Consider the following 20,000-nt stretch of genomic DNA (forward strand, 5'->3'; position numbering starts at 1 on the left):
TAAAAAAAACAAAATCAAAACAGAAAAAAAAAAATGCCGGATTTCCTTCTGTACGCGTGAGAAAAGGCACACCGTAGGCGTACATATCGGGCCCAGACACCGCATCAGAATGCAACAATGCACGTGGTTAACCTTTACTAGTGTGGATGTCTGTCTTTGCAACATACATATCGACCGCACCAACTGGCAGAAACCGGTTCGGGACCTTGGAGGTGACGTGGGCAAAGCGGTTCTATCCGGTTCGAGAAGGAAAAGAGTCCTTGCGTCATTTGTTTTGTGACGTTGTATGGAGACAGGAGATAAAGAGAGAGATAAAGAGAGAGAGAGAGAGAGAGAGAGAGAGAGAGAGAGAGAGAGAGAGAGAGAGAGAGAGAGAGAGAGAGAGAGAGAGAGAGAGAGGAGAGAGAGAGAGAGAGAGTGAGAGAGAGAGGGAGAGAGAGAGAGAGGAGAGAGAGAGAGGAGAGAGAGAGAGAGAGAAAGGAGAGAGAGAGAGAGAAAGGAGAGAGAGACGAGAGAGAAGAGGAGTGAGAGAGAGAGAGAGAGAGAGAGGAGAGGGGGGAGGGGGGGAGAGAGAGGGAGAGAGAGAGAGAGAGAGAGAGAGAGAGAGAGAGAGAGAGAGAGAGAGAGAGAAGGGGGTGAGAGAGAAGGGGGTGAGAGGGAGGGAGGGTGAGAGAGAGGGAGGGTGAGAGGCAGGGAGGGTGAGAGGGAGGGAGGGTGAGAGGGAGGGAGGATGAGGGAGGGAGGGAGGGTGAGAGGGAGGGAGGGTAAGAGGGAGGGAGGGTGAGAGGGAGGGAGGGTGAGAGGAGGGAGGAGAGGGAGGGAGGGAGGGAGGCGGGGGACTGAGGGAGGAGGGAGGGAGGGTGAGAGGGAGGTGGAGAGGGAGGGATGAGAGGGAGGGAGGGAGGGAGGGAGGAGGGATAGGTAGGGAGGAGGGAGGGAGGGGGGTAGGTAGTAGGTAGGTAGGTAGGTTATATATATATATATATATATATATATATATATATATATATATATATATATATATATATATATATATATATATATATTATACAAAGTGCATCCCCCCTCTCCTACATACACAAAGTCCAATCTGTATCACACTCTGTATTCTATAAATAACACCTGACATTTGAAAACTTTCATTCGAAAAAACAAAACAAACTTATTTTCAACAAGTTTTCATTTCCTCTCGAACATTCGGGTCCGAGGCGAGAGTGAGGGATTTCCTACCCGCCCCCTCATGCAGGAGGGAAATCCAGTGAGGCTGATACCCTCCCCCTCCCCCCCCTCCAAAGATAAGAAAAGAAAGAAAAGAAATAACCCATTGTGTCTATACAACGACCCAAAAAGGCGGGAGAAAATATTGGTTCCGATATCCCTGTGCTACGATATAGTAAATAAAGGAAGTGTATTTTAATTTTATTAATGTTAGTATATATTATAAAATAACGTTACATGTGCATTTATTTATATTTTGTCTTCTGATGTTTAGTACATTTGTAAACAAAGTAGATGCACAATTTCGCAACCAAAAGCTATACTTTCTAAAGGCTTTAAAATGATCAATATTCTAAAACCGATTGTACATATATGACGTGCATCAAAATCAATACGGCAACGTCCCACGTAGATTAATATCTACTTATGAAATCCTTTTTAATTAATACAGCTTATTGGCTCTTCAGGTACAGGGAACTGTGTGGGTACTGAGGTCTGTTATCACTTTTTGGCCAGGCTGGCTAGTTGATCGCATCATATAAAGTTTTTTTCTTATTTTTTCAGATCGGTCTATTATTATTTATCAAAATTCATTTATTATTATCATTACTCTTGTTATTATTATCATTATTGTTATTATTATTATCATTATTATTATTATTATTATTATTACTATTATTATTATTATTATTATTATTATCATCATCATCATTATCATTATTATTTTTTTTATTATTATCATTATTATTATTATTTTTATTTAGTGGGACTCTTCAAGTATGTTTGGGACGAATTTTAGAAATCAAATTCAATTAATTTGAGGTATTTTCACCAGCCCATGCTGCTAGGACTCGATCTAACATTTCCAAACCTGTAGGTGTTCAGATCAACAGCACTATGCAACACTTCGTTCCACGGTATAGCAATATACTGAATGTGAGAGTGTACTAAGGTTTATAGAGTTTATAACGGGATTACCGCCCCCCCCCTCTTCCTCTCCAATGCAGAGCTTTCCAGTTACTCGAAGCCATCCGTAGTTGTGATGTTTTTTATTTTTATCATTATCATCATAGTTGATATTGTTATTATTATTATTATTATATTATATTATATTATTATATTATATATATTATTATTATTATTATTATTATAATTATTATTACCATTATCATTTATTATTATTATTATTATTATTATTATTATTATTATTATTATTTATTACTGTTATTATCATTTGTTTATAATTTATTATCACTATTATTATTATTATTATTTATTCCTATTATCATCATTGTTATTACTATAATCATTACTATTATTAATATCATTATCATTATCTATATTATTATCATTATCATTATTATCATCCTCTTTGTTATTATCATTATTATCAGTAGTAGTATCACAAGTATCATTATTGCTATAACTTCCACTATCATTATTATTATGATGATAATTATTAGTATCCCTAGTATTATTTTTGCTATTATTTCTACTACAGTTATCATTATCATTATTATTATTAGTAATAGTTTAGTTATTATGTTATTATTTTCAGTATTACTATTACTAGTACCTCATTATTTATATAATTGGTAATGATGTTCACAGTATTTGTCAGAATAGTATTAATGATGGTAATAAAGATAACAATAATGATGATGATGATTAATGTGATTATCATTATAGTGTAAAAATTATACCTATGGTAACAATGATGAGAATAATGATAATAATAAAGATAATGATACTAATGTTTATATTTACCTTTGTAAATTTTATGATTTTTATTGTTGTCTTTATAATGAAAATGTGATGATTGTGATGAGGTTATGATACTGGCGATGATAACAATGTTAATGATGACGATAATGATAATTTGACTATAATAGTGATGATGACGATAGTGATGAGGTGACGACACTGGTGCTGATGTAGTGATGATGTGATGATCACAGTGATGATAATCTGACGATAATATTGATGATGACAGTAGTGATGAGGAGGCAATACCGGTGATGATAATAGTGATGACAGTAGTGATGAGATAATACTGTTGATGATAATAGTGAAGATGACAGTAGGTGGATGAGGTGCAATGACCGGTGATGATTAATAATTGCTGATGACAGTAGTGATGAGGTGGCACAATACTCATTATCATCTATATAATTGGTAATGATGTTCACAGTATGATTTGTCAGAATAGTTTTAATGATGGTAATAAAGATAACAATAATGATGATGATGATGATTATCATTATAGTGTAAAAGTTATGCATATGGTAACAGTGATAAGAATAATGATAGTAATAATGATAATGATACTAATGTTTATCCTTACTCTTGTAAATTTTATGATTTTTGTTGTTGTCTTTATAATGAAAATGTGATGATTGTGATGAGGTTATGATACTGGCGATGATAACAATGTTAATGATGACGATAATGATAATTTGACTATAATAGTGATGATGACGATAGTGATGAGGTGACGACACTGGTGCTGATGTAGTGATGATGTGATGATCACAGTGATGATAATCTGACGATAATATTGATGATGACAGTAGTGATGAGGAGGCAATACCGGTGATGATAATAGTGATGACAGTAGTGATGAGATAATACTGTTGATGATAATAGTGAAGATGACAGTAGTGATGAGGTGGCAATACCGGTGATGATTATAGTGATGATGACAGTAGTGATGAGGTGGCAATACCGGTAATGATAATAGTGATGATGACAGTAGTGATGAGACTATACCGGTGATGATAATAGTGATGAGGTGGCAATACCGGTGATTATAATAGTGATGATGACAGTAGTGATGAGGAGGCAATTCCGGTAATGATAATAGTGATGAGAACAGAAGTGATGAGGCAATACCGGTGATGATAATAGTGATGAGAACAGAAGTGATGAGGAGGCAATACCGGTGATGAAAATAGTGATGAGAACAGAAGTGATGAGGAGGCAATACCGGTGATGAAAATAGTGATGAGAACAGAAGTGATGAGGAGGCAATACCGGTGATGATCATAGTGATGATGACGGAAAAACAAACTGTCACTGCAGATGAAAGCAACACCAAAATCCATGACAGAATGAACTCCAACGTCGGAGGACCTGAGTTCGTGACTACTGGACAGCGAGCATCACGAGTCCCTGTCATAGAACATGCATTTAAGGGGTTGAGTCAATACTTTAGGTTTACTCGTTCTGGCGCGAATTCTCTGCAGTACGTCTGGGAGGATAGTAAGAGTGGGTTATTTAAAAAAAAATGTGTATTTGGTGGTTCTTCTATGTTGCTGAATGGATTGAAATATGTGATCTAGTTTTCCTCACACACGCACACACACACACGCAAGCACACACGCAAGCACATACACACACATACAAACAAACACACACACACACACACACACACACACACACACACACACACACACACACACACACACACACACACACACACACACACACACACACACACACACACACACACACACACACACACACACACACACACACACACGTACACACCAGACGCATGTGACACTTAGCAACCAAGTCTCGCTCTGCACAAACGAAACCAAAATAAAAAAGCTAGAAGGCGTTTCGAAGCCCTTTTTAATTCTTCGCCTAATTTTATTGTCAGTCAGGGAATAAACAATAACAAAGCGAGGAAGTCAACAAAGACACGACTGGCTCACGAATCTCTCTCTCTTTGTTCTTGCTGCTGATTATATTGATGAGAAAGAACGGCCGTCTCTCTGGCGCCATATTTGATCTTGGTTAGTCACAGCGCGGGAAACTGGTGTTTTGAAAAGGAACAATTGTTTTTATTCTGTAAATAAGAATGACCTTATTAGTGTAATTGTCTTGCTGACTTTATATTCTTATAATATGATTACCTATATTACAACTAGTAGTTGGTACAGTAGTACTTATAAATGTAACATAATAATAGTCGCAAAACCTGCAATAATGTTAATATCAGTTGTGATTGTAATGGTGGTAGTACCAGTAGTAACTGTAGTAGTACTAATGGTAACCTGTAGATGCTTTTCAGAAGCAGTATTATTACCTGCACTAATAGTACTACACTAATCTTGTAAGCACCAGTAGTAATAGTAATAGTGGTAGTATTAGCCGTTACATTGATTTACCCAAACATCAGGACTTGCAAGTTACCCAATGCAATGGACGTAGGCTTTGCAAACTGGTCATTTTGGTCAACGCCCTTTGCTGATACGCTGTGTACACAGCATGCACGCTCTGCCTCCCTCCCCGGCCCTAGTTTTTCTGTTTTGCTCTCTCCTTTTTTACATTTTATGTTCTCCTTCTTCCTTTTTCTATTTACTTCCCTCCTCTCGCTTCTACTTTTTTATTTTGATTATTTAAGATTCCACATATTTTTATATTTGCTTCTCATTTTGAGAGTAAGTATATTTCCATTGTAAAACAAATGATTGTTCCACAATGACACAGAATAAGCAGAAAGTAGACGCTTTTATTTAATTTCGTCTACATTCCATCGAGCATTATTAATTCAATCTTAATTTTAGCGATATAGAACACATCAGATCATAAAGCGTGAGTGTCATATTACTTGTCACATTATCTCTATCGCCATATAGGAAATTAAAACAAAATCGAACATCCACACCAATATAATGGCAGTTCTAAATCTAATTATATTTCCCCATATTATTGAATTCCTTTGTCTTATTTACCCGTCTTCCAACAGAGCATTCAAGCTACTACAATATGAAGATGAATGATAAAATGCCCTTCATGTTAAAGAGAGCCGTACACTTATAATTCGGACCTTTCGAAACGTAGTTTCGAATACTGTTTCAAAAAGGCATTCGATGCAATTTCGGTATTGAGGTGTTCCAAGGCTTGAATCACGTTGACAGACTTGGATTTTTGTAGAGCAACTTAGAAGAATAATTTAAAATATTCGCTTGAAATGCTGTGTGAGAATATAAACAAAGTGATGACAATTGTAGGTAAAAGGGTGATGGGGATAGTAATAGTAGCTGCAGTTGGAGTATTTCATCATTAGTAATGAAATTATCGTCCCCACCGACGGATTTTTGAAAAGCATTGTCATAAAAAATCTTATTACTATTATCATGAATATTTTTATCATTATTGCATTTACTAAACAGAGAGAGAGAAATAGAAAGAGAAAGAGAAAGAGAAAGAGAAAGAGAAAGAGAGAGAGAGAGAGAGAGAGAGAGAGAGAGAGAGAGAGAGAGAGAGAAATCACCATTTTGAAAAATGAATAAACTTCATCTGATGAATCCCCTTGCGTTTCCAGAACGTTCGAGAAGGTAGCCATCTACTGCGAGTCCTTCATTGACTTGATCCCAGTATCCTTCGTCCTGGGTTTCTACGTGAGCATTGTGGTTCAGCGATGGTGGGACCAGTACATGTCCCTCCCTTGGCCAGACTCCCTGGCGCTCTTCGTGTCCACTTCCATCCATGGCCAGGTAAATATTCTTGTCTCGCTTTTTTAATGAATTATTTATAGTGTGTGTGTCTTTTATTTCTTTAATTTGTTTGTCTGCCTCTGTTTCTTTATATCTGGAGTGTTTATTTCTTCTTCTATGTGTATTGTGTAGTTTGTATGTTGTTTGTGTAGGACTGTATTGGATGTTTAGGTATGTTCATCTTGAGTAAGTGCATAATATATATATATATATATATATATATATATATATATATATATATATATATTTATAATCTGATTTGTCATAGATTTAATTTCCATTTTGCTATCATGTGCTTTAATAAGCTAAAATGACTGAACAAATGACTTCTGTTCACTTCTGTTTCTAGATCTTTCAGTGTTGCTACCCCAAAGTTCCATGAACGCTATTGAATGTTAGACTAATTTCCTGTGATTTAATTCAATATATTTTTCTTCTATTTGGTTTTGAAGAAAAAAAAATGAAGGTTCAAAGGATTCATATGGAAAGCCTCCATGGGAAATTTGGAAAGGATGTAACTGCACTTTCCTCTGTAAGACGTTTTAATTGAGACTTGGATTCGCTTCTAGGTGGTGTAGATGCTACTGTAGTTTTTTTTTGTATTATTTTTATTTCTGGAAGAGTTAGATATGTACACACTTTATATGTGGGTATTTCGAAGCATCTTGTTATGAAATGTGTATGTATTTGAAATGACGTTTAAGTTTTACGCACTAAGAAAATCTGCATTCGCAAAGGAGAATACCTTATAGTTGTCGGTAGCATTATTATCCAGATTTGTTTTTACAAAATGTTTTTATTTCATCAAATAACTAGCTGTGATTCACCAGTTATGGGCGCCTGAAAATGGTTTGAACTAAAGAACTACACACTCTTCATACTCAGAACATATACAGCTCAATGTAGAGCAACTCTGTCTTCATTATTTAAGTTTCTAGTGTTATTCTAAAGTTAGTTTTATTTTTGTATATATTGTGTATGGTGTCTATAGAACCACTGTATTGTTACCTTGTGAATGAGAATAAATGATTCCCTCATAAAAGATGTATAATATAAACGCCTGTTACACATAGTGCATCGTGGAGTTCTGCTCATCCATGCCACTTTATATTTGTAAAGGTAATGTTTGTATATGTTGCATGTTGTATCATATAATTGGTTCGTACCTTTGCAGTGTGTATGTGTATGATCGAGTGTGTACATACTGGTCAAACCTTTCTGGAATATTTGTTCTTTTGATCATGCTGTCAGGGATATATTTTTGATGGATAATATGATTTAACTAAACAGTTTCTACTTTATTATATTTCCAATGAGAACCTCGTCAGGTTGCTGTATATAATGCTTATGAAGAAACTTGAATTTAACTTCTAGGGGATACAGTAAGTAATCAGGGCTGATGGGAAATTTACCAAAGTATGTTTTTTCACATGTTTTTTTGCATGTATACTCCCTCGTGGCGACTTAGGTTAACCTCATCTTGGAAAGTTATTTATGATATACGTGTATATAATGTATAGTGTATACAGTAACGGTATATATAACTGAGTGAAGAGGTACAGGCAATTGCATTGATATGATCTCTTGAAGATTATTAGTGTTATTTGATTAATAAAAACCCTTGGTTAGAGAGGGACGTAGTATATTTGCTTAAGGGCAATAGTGCTTATCTAATCTCGTTGCCACGCCACAGCCTAGCAATCATTTCATAAATATTTGCTGCACCAGATTCTGTCGGTGTGATATTTAAAGCATTATTTGTCATACGCAAATCATTATAATTGATGATAGTCCAGATATTCTCTGAATATTAAATAATATAACATCGACGCCTCTCCTTCAAGGTAGGTTAGGATAGACCTACAATACATTATAAACCTCTCGATCAGAGATTATTATACAGTTAATGTAATTAGCTTGAAGTACTTGGTTGTTGAATAGCACTCATATTAAACACTCAATCAAATAACTAATTCGCCTAAAATGTCTGTAGCTTTAAAATCAGAAACAGCACTCTTTTCTGACAAATAAAGAATCAATGAGGGTATAGCCTACTTTGCATCTAGTCCTGCTGCTTTGGTTTTGCAAAGGCTTTGTTAATTTGCAAAGGCTTTCTGATTATGAACCAGTGCTTTCTCTATGATGGTAAAATGGTTAATATAATGATTAATGCTGAGCATGTCCATAATAGTTTAGACGTACTGAAGATGGAATACGGTAGAGTTTGGTAGAGACTCCGTGACCGAGGCTGGTTGTATTTAGGGAGCCCATGCTGTGGCAAAGGTTGGAAATTCTTGGTCCAATCTGTCATTGTACATATCCATACATACATTTATATATATTTATATATATATGTATATATATATATATATATATATATGTATATACATTTATATACATATATATGTATATATATATATATATATACATATATATATGTACACACACACACACACACACACACACACACACACACACACACACACACACACACACACACACACACACACACACACACACACACACACACATATACACACACACCGCAACATTGTATTGCTAATAAGTTGTAAAGAAAATTATAATCCAAATAAGGAAAGACAGAGAAAAAAAGATTAAGCATAGGAGTAGGAATAAGAACAAATGGTAAAACTGCATCTTCACACAATACCACCTTCATATTATTAACCCTGTTTTTTTTTTTTTTTTTTTTTTTTTTTTTTTTGAGCGACTATGACCTTCGTTTTCGGAAATCACTCGTTTTTTTCCAGTAACGAACACTCAAAACACATAAAAACCAATAGGACAATTATGTTTCTCAATAATTTCCTTCATTAACAACCTAACCTAACCAAACTTGAACCTCCGGCGCTGGTAAGTATTTTTTAAAGGCAAAACCACCTGGCAAACTAGTGATATTAAATTCATTAACTACCATATTATTATTATTGTAATGCGCAATACATCTGTAGGCTTGAATTAACGATATTCAAGAAATCAAAATCCCTGGGAAGGTTATTGTGTGAAAATGTAATTATACCGAAGTCTCGGATTCATTTTTTTGATTTTTTGTTATGAATAGTATTGTAGAGTGATTAAGGTATTTGAAATTATTATTACATCCATAGTTTTCTTTAAACCTTTTAAACATGATTAGTGTATAGTTTAAGTCTTTCTTTAATTAACATTACAAATTTAAGATGTTTTGATGTGGTCATCTGATGATTAGAATTTGTAAAGTGTGGTACTGATATAATTTAAAGGTACTAATTAACCAATGACAAACATAGAAACCTAAGAACATCACGAAGAAAACTATGTACAATAATCTAACCTAATTTCTCAATAAGATTTTCAACTACCATCAGATCTAACAGCTAAAGAGTCGTTACAGGATGAGCGTTCCCGTCTGATGAGGAGAACTGTCATGCGTTACGTCAATCTAACAGAACTCATCACACTGATCATGATAAGTCCAACGGTCAAGAAACGGTTTCCAACACTTGACCACTTGGTTGAAGCAGGTAAAAAGAAAGAATAATAAAAAGATAAAAAAATAAAAATACATCCTGAGCCATGGCGGATGAAGTGAGTCTTTAAGCTCTCATTTGCTATTCTTTTTTGTTACTTTCATTCTTCTCATTTCTAATTATTTTTTTGTATTTTTCTTGTAGTATTTTTTGTGTTTTGCTTTTTTTTTTTTTTAGTGCAGTGAATTCTCTGAAGTTGCTTTTTTTATGTGTACTTGTAGTAAGTTCTAGTATTTTGACGGCGATGAAAAAGGGATCTATCGGTGTTTTCCGGACATTGAAGAAAACAGATTGATAAAAAGGTAATGCTGAAGTGGAAGGTTGTTGTAACCTTGGTTATCATTGGAAAATAAGCCTGTGTCAGTCTTTTTCAAAACTAAATTCCTTTTTCTTGTTCTTCCTCAATTTCTTTTTGTATTTAGGTAAGTTTGCCATTTTCATCTCAAATCCAGTCTGCTGTTCTAAGAATATTTACTGAAACATAAACATTTTGGTTTCTTTAAAATCAGTGATGACGTAATCACTGCCAAGTATGATGGGAAAGAAGTAAATTCAATCAATATTATTTTTATTTATTCAATTTTCAAATCAAAGCCTATTACACACCAAGATACAAAGTCTCGAGACAGTCGCACGACAGTATGTATATTGCAAGACAGTCGCACAACAGTCCAGTGACACGGCAACAATGTCTCTTGATTCGCCATGCGACAGTTTCCAAACATTTATGCGACTTCGGTGGACTGTGGTGCGAGATTGTTTCGCTTTCTGATGAAGGTGTATCGAAACATTGGCTAGGACAAATAGATGTATATCTAAATATAATATTTGTATAATATATATTTGTATATAAATGTATATGATATACATGTGATATATATATATATATATATATATATATATATATATATATATATATATATATATATATATATGTGTGTGTGTGTGTGTGTGTGTGTGTGTGTGTGTGTGTGTGTGTGTGTGTGTGTGTGTGTGCACACATTTATATATCCATCTGTATAGATATGTATATCTACATACATATATATATACATACATACATACATACATACATACATACATATATACATATATACACATACATATATACATATATACATATACATATACATATACATATACATATACATATACATATACATATACATATACATATACACACACACACACACACACACACACACACACACACACACACACACACACACACACACACACACACACACACACACACACACACACACACACACATCTATCTAATGAAGATGGGTAGAAGGAGGGACACAATATAGTGAAGTTTATGATTATGAAATATTAAATGGCGAGACCGTTGTGAGAAACTATGTCCCGTGACTTTTTATCTTGGTGTAGGAGAGGTATAAAGCGGACATTAATTTAGACACCAGAGACTTTTTTCTTTGAAAGTTTGACAATACAATACTGCAAGTGACATCATGCTGTTTACAGTGGTGGATCTATGGAATTGCATCTAAGCACTCACCCCCCCCCCCAAAAAAAAAAAAAAAAAAAAAAAAAAAAAGGTTTGATAGTATAAAAGTAATGTAGAGGATTATGAATTAATGCTGAATAGTAATAAAAAAAGATAATGGTAATAATTTCAATTATAATTATTGTGATTATAATGATAATGATATTTATGATGATTAGGATAATGATAAGGATGATAGCATGAAAAGTAATAGCATGAAAGTAATGATGATGATTATGACTTAATGATAAATAATAATTAAAATATGGTTATAGTAATGCTAATGAATTATAATTATAATTATAACTATAATTGCAATGATAGTGATAATGCTATTTATGATGATGAAAATTAAATGATAATGATGATACTGAAAACAATAACAATTGATAACAAAAGTAATGATAATAGCAATAGTAGTTGTAGTAGTTGCAGCAGCAGTAGTGATAGTAATAATAATGATACAGCTGATGGTAATTGCAATTATAATAGTGATAGTAGTAATAATAATGCTAATGATAATAATGATGTACAAAAAGTATTTTTACTTCCTCATAATTGCATAATGCAATTCTGATGTAATACTGTCACCATCTCCATCACCATCTTCATCACCTACTCCAACGCCATCACAAATACCATCATCACTATCATTACCAAGCCAGCATCACCACTACCACCATCACTATCACCACTACCATCATCACCACTACCATCATCACCACTACTGCCATCACCAATACCACCATCACCAATTCCAGCATCACCAATACTACCCCACCATCATCAATACTACCATCATTCATCATCATTCTTATTTTTACATTATTATATGAGTACACTATAAACACTATAAATGCATTCAACCATATATGAAAAAATGCACACATACAAGAAGGAAATACATCATACTAATAGACAATCATACCAGAGATATGCAAGGATGGAATAAGGATGGGAGGAATTGAAGAATTGAAAAGCAAAATGAAAAAAGGCATTTTTACATTGATATCTAAACCCAGTCCCATAAATTAACAACTTAATAAAAGGTATGAATGTGACTGGATGGCTTAGAGAGATGTATTTCTTACGCTGTAAAGTTCTTCAGTATCATTCATACCTGTTTCTAAATTCGTTGCAATAATATTGTTCATTTATATCACAGATTTGGTATAATTTTGAACTATTCACTTTCTCCTTCATCTACTGTATAATATTACTTTGTATACTTATATTTTAAAAATGAATGAACTTTATATTGTATACCTATATTGTAAAAACATCATAAACTGTTTTGACAAATGTTATTCCATCTTGTCCGCGTTTTGAAAATCCTGTGCATAACTTGGGTATATACTTGTCTGGTATAGGATAGGTATTAGTCATGAATAAAATATGTAATGGTAACTAATTGTTTTTAGAAAATGAAAAGAAAAAGACTTATTTCTCAAAGGGTTGGTTTAAAAGGACCATGGAGGCTTTTCATTGGATACTATTGTAATATATGCAATGTTACAGACAATATTATCTCTGTGCAGAAGAGAACAGAAAAAGGATTGTGGTACTCAAAGTGTATATTCTCCTGTGGGAATATTACTTCATGTGTGTATGAGTGCAGTTGTGTATGTGCACAAGTGTGTTTGTCTGTAAATGAATACAGTATTTCTGTCCTTATGTGGTTGTATGTGTTGTTGAGTGCATGTATGTGTGTGTATCAACTTAATAGATCTAAGGTGACCAAATATTCATGTTAACTGAAATATTTTTCCATGCAAATAACTGAAATTCTTAATTATAGGTAAAATATTTTAAAGCTGCTTTAAAATGCTTGATATTCTCAGCTGCACTATTTAAAAAGATTGCACTCAGATTCAGTATAGAAATCATCTTGTTGATATTAATGTTTCTTTAATATTAGCCTGTTATTTTGCTTATTGCTTGGTAATAACTCCTGATATTCCTATCCAAGGGAATATTAAAAGAGTTTTATATAAAAAGCCTTTTTGCTTATGTTGAAAATTAATATATATCATCATTATTAAAAAATGGATAAGCATTTGAGTTACTCTGTTATCCCTGTTTCAAGAAATGGGAAAGCTTACTTTTATAATCAATAATCTATTTAAAAGAAATATGTATATATATTCTTTATCACTTCTTAAAGCATTAGCTACCATTAATGTTATGTTCATAGTAAAGCATATTCATTTGTAACTGTGACAGTCACTCTGCAAAAATCAATATACATGACAAAATAAGCAGGTGATTGTATTTATATATAGATGAAATGAAACTTCAATTCTCAGCTTACAGTGTTTCTTACAGGACCATCGCAGTAAACTAATGAGAAGAACAATCTTACGGTATTCTAACCTTGCCATGCTCATCACGTTCATAATGATCTCACCAGGCGTAAAGAAGAGATTTCCAACCCCAGATCATTTGATTGAAGCTGGTAGTACTAATAGTTTCTTGCATCACCTTTTTTGCTGTTTGGTTTTTCCTTTGTATGTTCATAACAGCTTTTTAACTTCCTGGGTGCAAATTAATACTTTGGGTAGTTAGTTATTTTGATACAAATTCTGTTTTTAATTTTCTTGCAAATTTTGTTTCCTTATGTCACTGACACTATGAACACTATTGTTTCAGTTGGTATATATGGTTGCCTGTTAATTTGATTGGAACACATGAAACTGACATGCAAAATTATTGTGATTTCCATGCAGAAATTGGACATTGATATACCAGCCAATCACCTATTCCAGAAAACCATGCACAACAGATATCAAGTGGGTCGTCAGTTTTAGTCAATATTTCTTTAATGGATGTACATTTGAAATAGCACTGCTTCCTCAGCTTTTGTAAAGAAGTAAAGGATACAGTGTTGTACTGATTTTACAATCAATCCATTTTGTATCTGCACATATACTTAAAGGGAGACACTGTTCTTTAGGTTGTGGTTTTCGTAATGCGATTACTATACATAGTCTAGGGTAATTTGCATGAATTTCATGATGTTGCTTTGGCATGGATTATGGTGAATATCTGATGTTTTATACAAAATATAAGAAATATGTAACTTAAAAGTGTAACTTACAGATATTTTTTTCTCTCAAATCTCATTATTCTGAGCAAGAAGCAGAAAATACACTGTTTTTCAGTTATTCCACATATGATGCAAAATATTGTATTTAATTATTACAGCTTCTGTTATGGCTGCACCTAAACACTGTGTCCTGAATCTCTGATTTGAAAAGAATACTACTAATAATGAATATAATGAGGATAAAAATCAAAATACATTTTCATTTTTAACCATTGTTGTAGTGTAGGACTCACTCTTCATCATTAGCTGAATTTACATTAACAAAAAATTGCATAACTATCATTCACATCATTTAATTCATCATTGAATTTGGTACTACTCTATATATGTACTTCTTAATTGAGATACTTATCCTTAGAGTACTATTGAAAAAAGTATGCTAATTTTAGATGTCATGTTACAGTATGAAATTAAATACAACATAACATAGTTGTCTCTCCACTGTGCCCATGTTTCATTTTATTAAGTTTTGATATATTTCTACATCAGAATGGCCATCCTTGTGAACATCAGGTTAACTGTGCTCTACCAGATTCAACTGCTAATAATTAACATATAACTGGGAAAGGAAGGATTATAACAGTGGTTTTCAGTCATTGTGAGACAGTAATTTGGAGGAGGGCTAACAAGAAACTGTTTTGTTTTGCTATGTATGAAGCCAGTTCTTTTGATTAAGATATTCTTTAGATATAACGTATTTTTAAAAAACTAATTGCGTGCCTTGACAATTTTAATGTTTGTTCTGTGTACCATTTGTTTAAAAGGTTTAGAATCTCTGGAATTTCTCTCTGATTTTCCTCTTCCTGGATTTTCTCTTTACTCTCTTATCTCTTTATTTAAGTATTTAATGATGGAGTTGGTAATATTGATGGTATCTCAATGGTCTTTTTCCAGAGTAGGATTTTGGATGGATAGAGATGTAGATGAAATTAGATATGCACCCTTAATATGGAAGGAATACAGTGGAATATTTATATTTATCTGATATTTAAAGGTTTTCCAACAAAAGTTATTGAGGAAACATTTTTTTACGAATATTTGATGGTATTCATGGATACTATTTATTATTGCTATACTTAATTATAAGTCAGAGATAAAATTATTTTTAAAATAAGAATTATGCATGTAATTTTCACAGATTAAGAATAAATTGAAAATTGATGTTGTTACAATAATTCTGCATTTTGTAAATGTAATTAAGTTATAGGGTAAATTTGTCATTTCATAAGTACAGATATTTCAAAATAGCAATAAAGCAAGTACATTGCTAGTGTTTTAACAATGTTGTTTCCACAGGGTTCATGACATCCAATGAAAAAAAGATTTTTGATGACTTAGATGCAAAGACATCACACCCCAAGTACTGGATGCCCCTTGTGTGGGCAGGCAGCATAGTGTCTCGTGCCAGAAAGGAGGGCAGAATACGCGATGACTTTGCAGTAAAGACAATCATCGATGAAATCAATAGGTTTAGAGGACTGTGCGGTGGTCTCCTTAGCTATGATTGGATCAGCATACCACTTGTCTACACACAGGTAGGTTCTTGGGTAATCTATACATGCACACACACACACACACACACACACACACACACACACACACACACACACACACACACACACACACACACACACACACACACACACACACACACATATACACACATACAAACACACACACGCGCACATGCGCACATGCACATGCACATGCACATTTACATGCACATACACACACACACAGACACACACACACACTCTCACTCACTCACACTCACTCACACTCATAGATAGGTAGATGGATAGCTTTTAGATTTAGATTTTTAGATTTTTAGATTTTTAGATTTTTAGATTTTTAGATTTTTAGATTTTTAGATTTTTAGATTTTTAGATTTTTAGATTTTTAGATTTTTAGATTTTTTAGATTTTTTAGATTTTTTTTTTTTTAGATATTTTAGATATTTTAGATATTTTATATATATATATTTTAGATTCTTTAGATTCTTTAGATTTTTAGATTTTTTTTAGATTTTTTTTTTAGATATTTTAGATACTTTAGATATTTTTAGATTTTTTAAAGATTTTTTAGATTTTTAGATTTTTAGATTTAGATTTTAGATTCTACATTTTAGATTTTAGATTCTACATTTTACATTTTACATTCTACATTTTACATTTTACATTCTACATTTTACAGTCTACATTGTACATTGTACATTCTACATTTTGCATTAGATTTTAGATTTTATATTTTTCATTTTACATTCTACATTTTGCATTTAGATTTTAGATTTTACATTTTTCATTTTACGTTCTACATTTTGCATTTAGATTGTACATTTTACATTACATTCTATACATTTGACCTTTAGATTTTACATTTTACATTCTACATTTTGCATTTAGATTTAGAAATTGAAATTTTAGATTTAAAATTATAGATTCTAGATTTTAGATTTTAGATTTAGATTCAGATGTGTTCATAACAATTAAATTTCATTACTCTTCCTAACAGGTCGTCACTCTTGCTGTCTACACCTTCTTCCTAGGAACCATCATGGGAAGACAATTTCTCGATCCAGCACAAAACATCCCAAAACATACCCTAGACTTTTTTGTACCCGTTTTTACGCTGCTGCAGTTCTTCTTCTACATGGGTTGGCTCAAAGTGGCAGAATCACTGGTCAATCCGTTTGGAGAAGATGATGATGATTTTGAAGTCAATTGGCTTGTGGATAGGAATTTACAGGTTTGTTGGGGAAGAGTTAGTTGAGTTTTGAGTCAGTACTGCACCCTTTCTCTATTGGATGAGCCCTATTTCTCATTATAAGGGAGACTACTTTGACATTTTTAAACCAGGGTAGAGGAGAGGGAACTCATCTCACTGAATGCTGTATTTTTGTGTTGTTACTGTATGATTATGTTATGTGTCATAATGCTTCTGATATGTAAACATAGTAAGAAATTATTATTATTATTTTATACTTTCTTAGATGAATATAGAAAACAATAATCAATTATGTATCATGGTTGCTCATATGTGTGTGTATGTTTAATATTTAAATATTGTTTTAATACATATTTCTTTTTATATATTGTGTCATCCAGGTATCATACCTCATTGTGGATGAAATGCACAGTGAACATCCAGAACTGATCCAAGATATGTACTGGGATGAGATCTTCCCACAAGAATTGCCTTACACAGTCGCATCTGAGCAGTTCCGCAGAGAGCCACCGCAAGGCTCCACTGCGCACATTGAAGTCCCAGAACCAGATCAGGAATTCTTGCCACTCCTGGAAGAAATGGATGATGAGGAAGACCTGCAAGAAGATAGATTAGGCGATGTTAAGGTTGGCACATGGGATTCATGAAGAAAAAGAGAATGAAAATAGGATTTACAGCATGACAAGTTTAAGTTAGAGTTTAAGTTAGAATGAATAATTTTCTCATGAGGAAAAAGAGAACGAGAATAGTATTTACAGCATGAAAGTTTTGCATGCAATTAAAAAAAAAAAAAAATAGTAGCTTGCACTTCATAAAGTCATATATATGACTGATGATTATATTTAGAATTTTTCTTTTTACCTATCTTTGTTTTCAGGTTGACATGAAGAATGGCACACAGGCTATAGATATCATGAAGAAAACTGGAAGTATAGGTTCTTCCATCTCTCGCATGTCGTCTCAGACCATAGCATCTCGTAAACCGTCTATGCTGTCAATGTTGATGCAGAAAGTGAAATCTGGGAGTCATGAAAATATGAGGAGAAAGAGCAGCAAACCTCTCGGTATGTTTTATTTTTCTATGTCTATAATTATGAGAATGAGAATGAGAAGTATTACTTATAGTGAGCTGTAAGTATGATATGGAAAATACAGATGGATATAGGGAAATGTATGACAGCAAGTAGGAAGATAAGATATATAGAGAAATTAGGAGAAAAAAAATTATTACTTAAAGTAGTATGTAAAAGGGGAGGATTTTCCTTTTAGTGTTAATACTTGTTTTATGCATTATTTTATTTTCTTTATCAAAGCAGATTATTTTGCAATATCTTTTATTTTTTATTTTTATATTATATCACTTAGTATTTTGTTACAGCTTTTTTTTTCTTTTTCTTTATTTCATTTACTTTCACAACAAATCCAAATTATGCAGGTCATCATGTTTCTCTTTTATTTATTAAAAACTTTGATTATACATGTTTCAGGAGAAAGAAGATTTCAAGGAGATATAAGAAAAAGAATGTCTGATGGTAGGAAATGCATTTTTATGAATGAAAATGTATAGTTAACATCTAGTGCAAAATAGATTTGATAATAGTATAGTACTTAATACTCTTATGGGAATTTTAGGAGTGCTCAAGTTACTAATATTCTGGTATTGATAGCATTCAGTGTGTTGGGCAAATTCCACAGAACATGAAGTGTACAACCTTTCTTACAAAATACAAAATACTATTCTTAAAAATGAAAAAGAGGAACCAGAAAAATTGAAAAGGCAGAATCAAATACTATCTTTTAATCTAGGAATGAAGTCTGCAGAAATAGTGTGATATTGTTGTATTTGTGTGTTTCATGTGGAAGGAAAGTTTGAAGACAATATTAGACTGATGGATAGCAAAAGACGGACAAAATGAAATGAAAGTTAGCATATCTATCAATTTTCCTCATTCCTTCAAACAAAATCCACTAGGTGAAAGAAATACTTTTTTTTTCCTTTACAGAAGGTTTTATGGAGCATGTTCTTTTTTCCAAAGTAACTTATTTGTAACTGGAAAAAAAAAAACTGTTGTTAAACAGATTTGATGAAGAATATGGAAATGTTTATGTAAAAGGATTCAGTTGTAAGAAGGTAGGGATTTCATGGCAGTGCCTTTAGGCCTATCTTTTATGATAGTGTTGATATCAGAAAAGAGATATAAAAAACTATGAAAATCTGAAATACAGTCCTGTGTTTAGATATCATCGGGTTATTATTATTCTAAGAGCTACAAAGTAGTAGATAAGTTTTCTTGTCCTAAGTATTTGCTTTCTAAGATTAGTTTGTGTAAGCTTATATTTATAGGATAGATACAAAACTAATATGGTGCATGGAGAAAGGGAACAAAAAATAAAAAAATAAACAT

General features: G+C 32.9%; 1 protein-coding gene across 4 annotated transcripts in view; it reads left to right on the plus strand.

The window, feature by feature from the left end:
- The window catches only part of LOC122248304 (uncharacterized), a 90,846-nt gene that overhangs the window by 51,656 nt on the left and 19,190 nt on the right, over nt 1-20,000 (plus strand). For 2 of the 4 annotated variants that reach the window (XM_043008225.2, XM_086543900.1), the window contains exons 4-9: nt 6,554-6,725; nt 14,091-14,220; nt 16,168-16,406; nt 17,383-17,616; nt 17,976-18,221; nt 18,473-18,659. In XM_043008225.2, the coding sequence (XP_042864159.2) occupies nt 6,554-6,725; nt 14,091-14,220; nt 16,168-16,406; nt 17,383-17,616; nt 17,976-18,221; nt 18,473-18,659 (1,208 nt within the window). Of the gene's footprint in view, nt 1-6,553; nt 6,726-10,119; nt 10,250-14,090; nt 14,221-16,167; nt 16,407-17,382; nt 17,617-17,975; nt 18,222-18,472; nt 18,660-20,000 lie in introns of all 4 variants that reach the window. The other 2 variants (XM_043008234.2, XM_086543901.1) reach the window with 2 other exon arrangements.

This window comes from Penaeus japonicus, unplaced genomic scaffold, assembly GCF_977035675.1.
Source record: "Penaeus japonicus unplaced genomic scaffold, GWHDUDI00000001_assembly GWHDUDI00000014, whole genome shotgun sequence".
Lineage (NCBI taxonomy): Eukaryota > Metazoa > Arthropoda > Malacostraca > Decapoda > Penaeidae > Penaeus > Penaeus japonicus.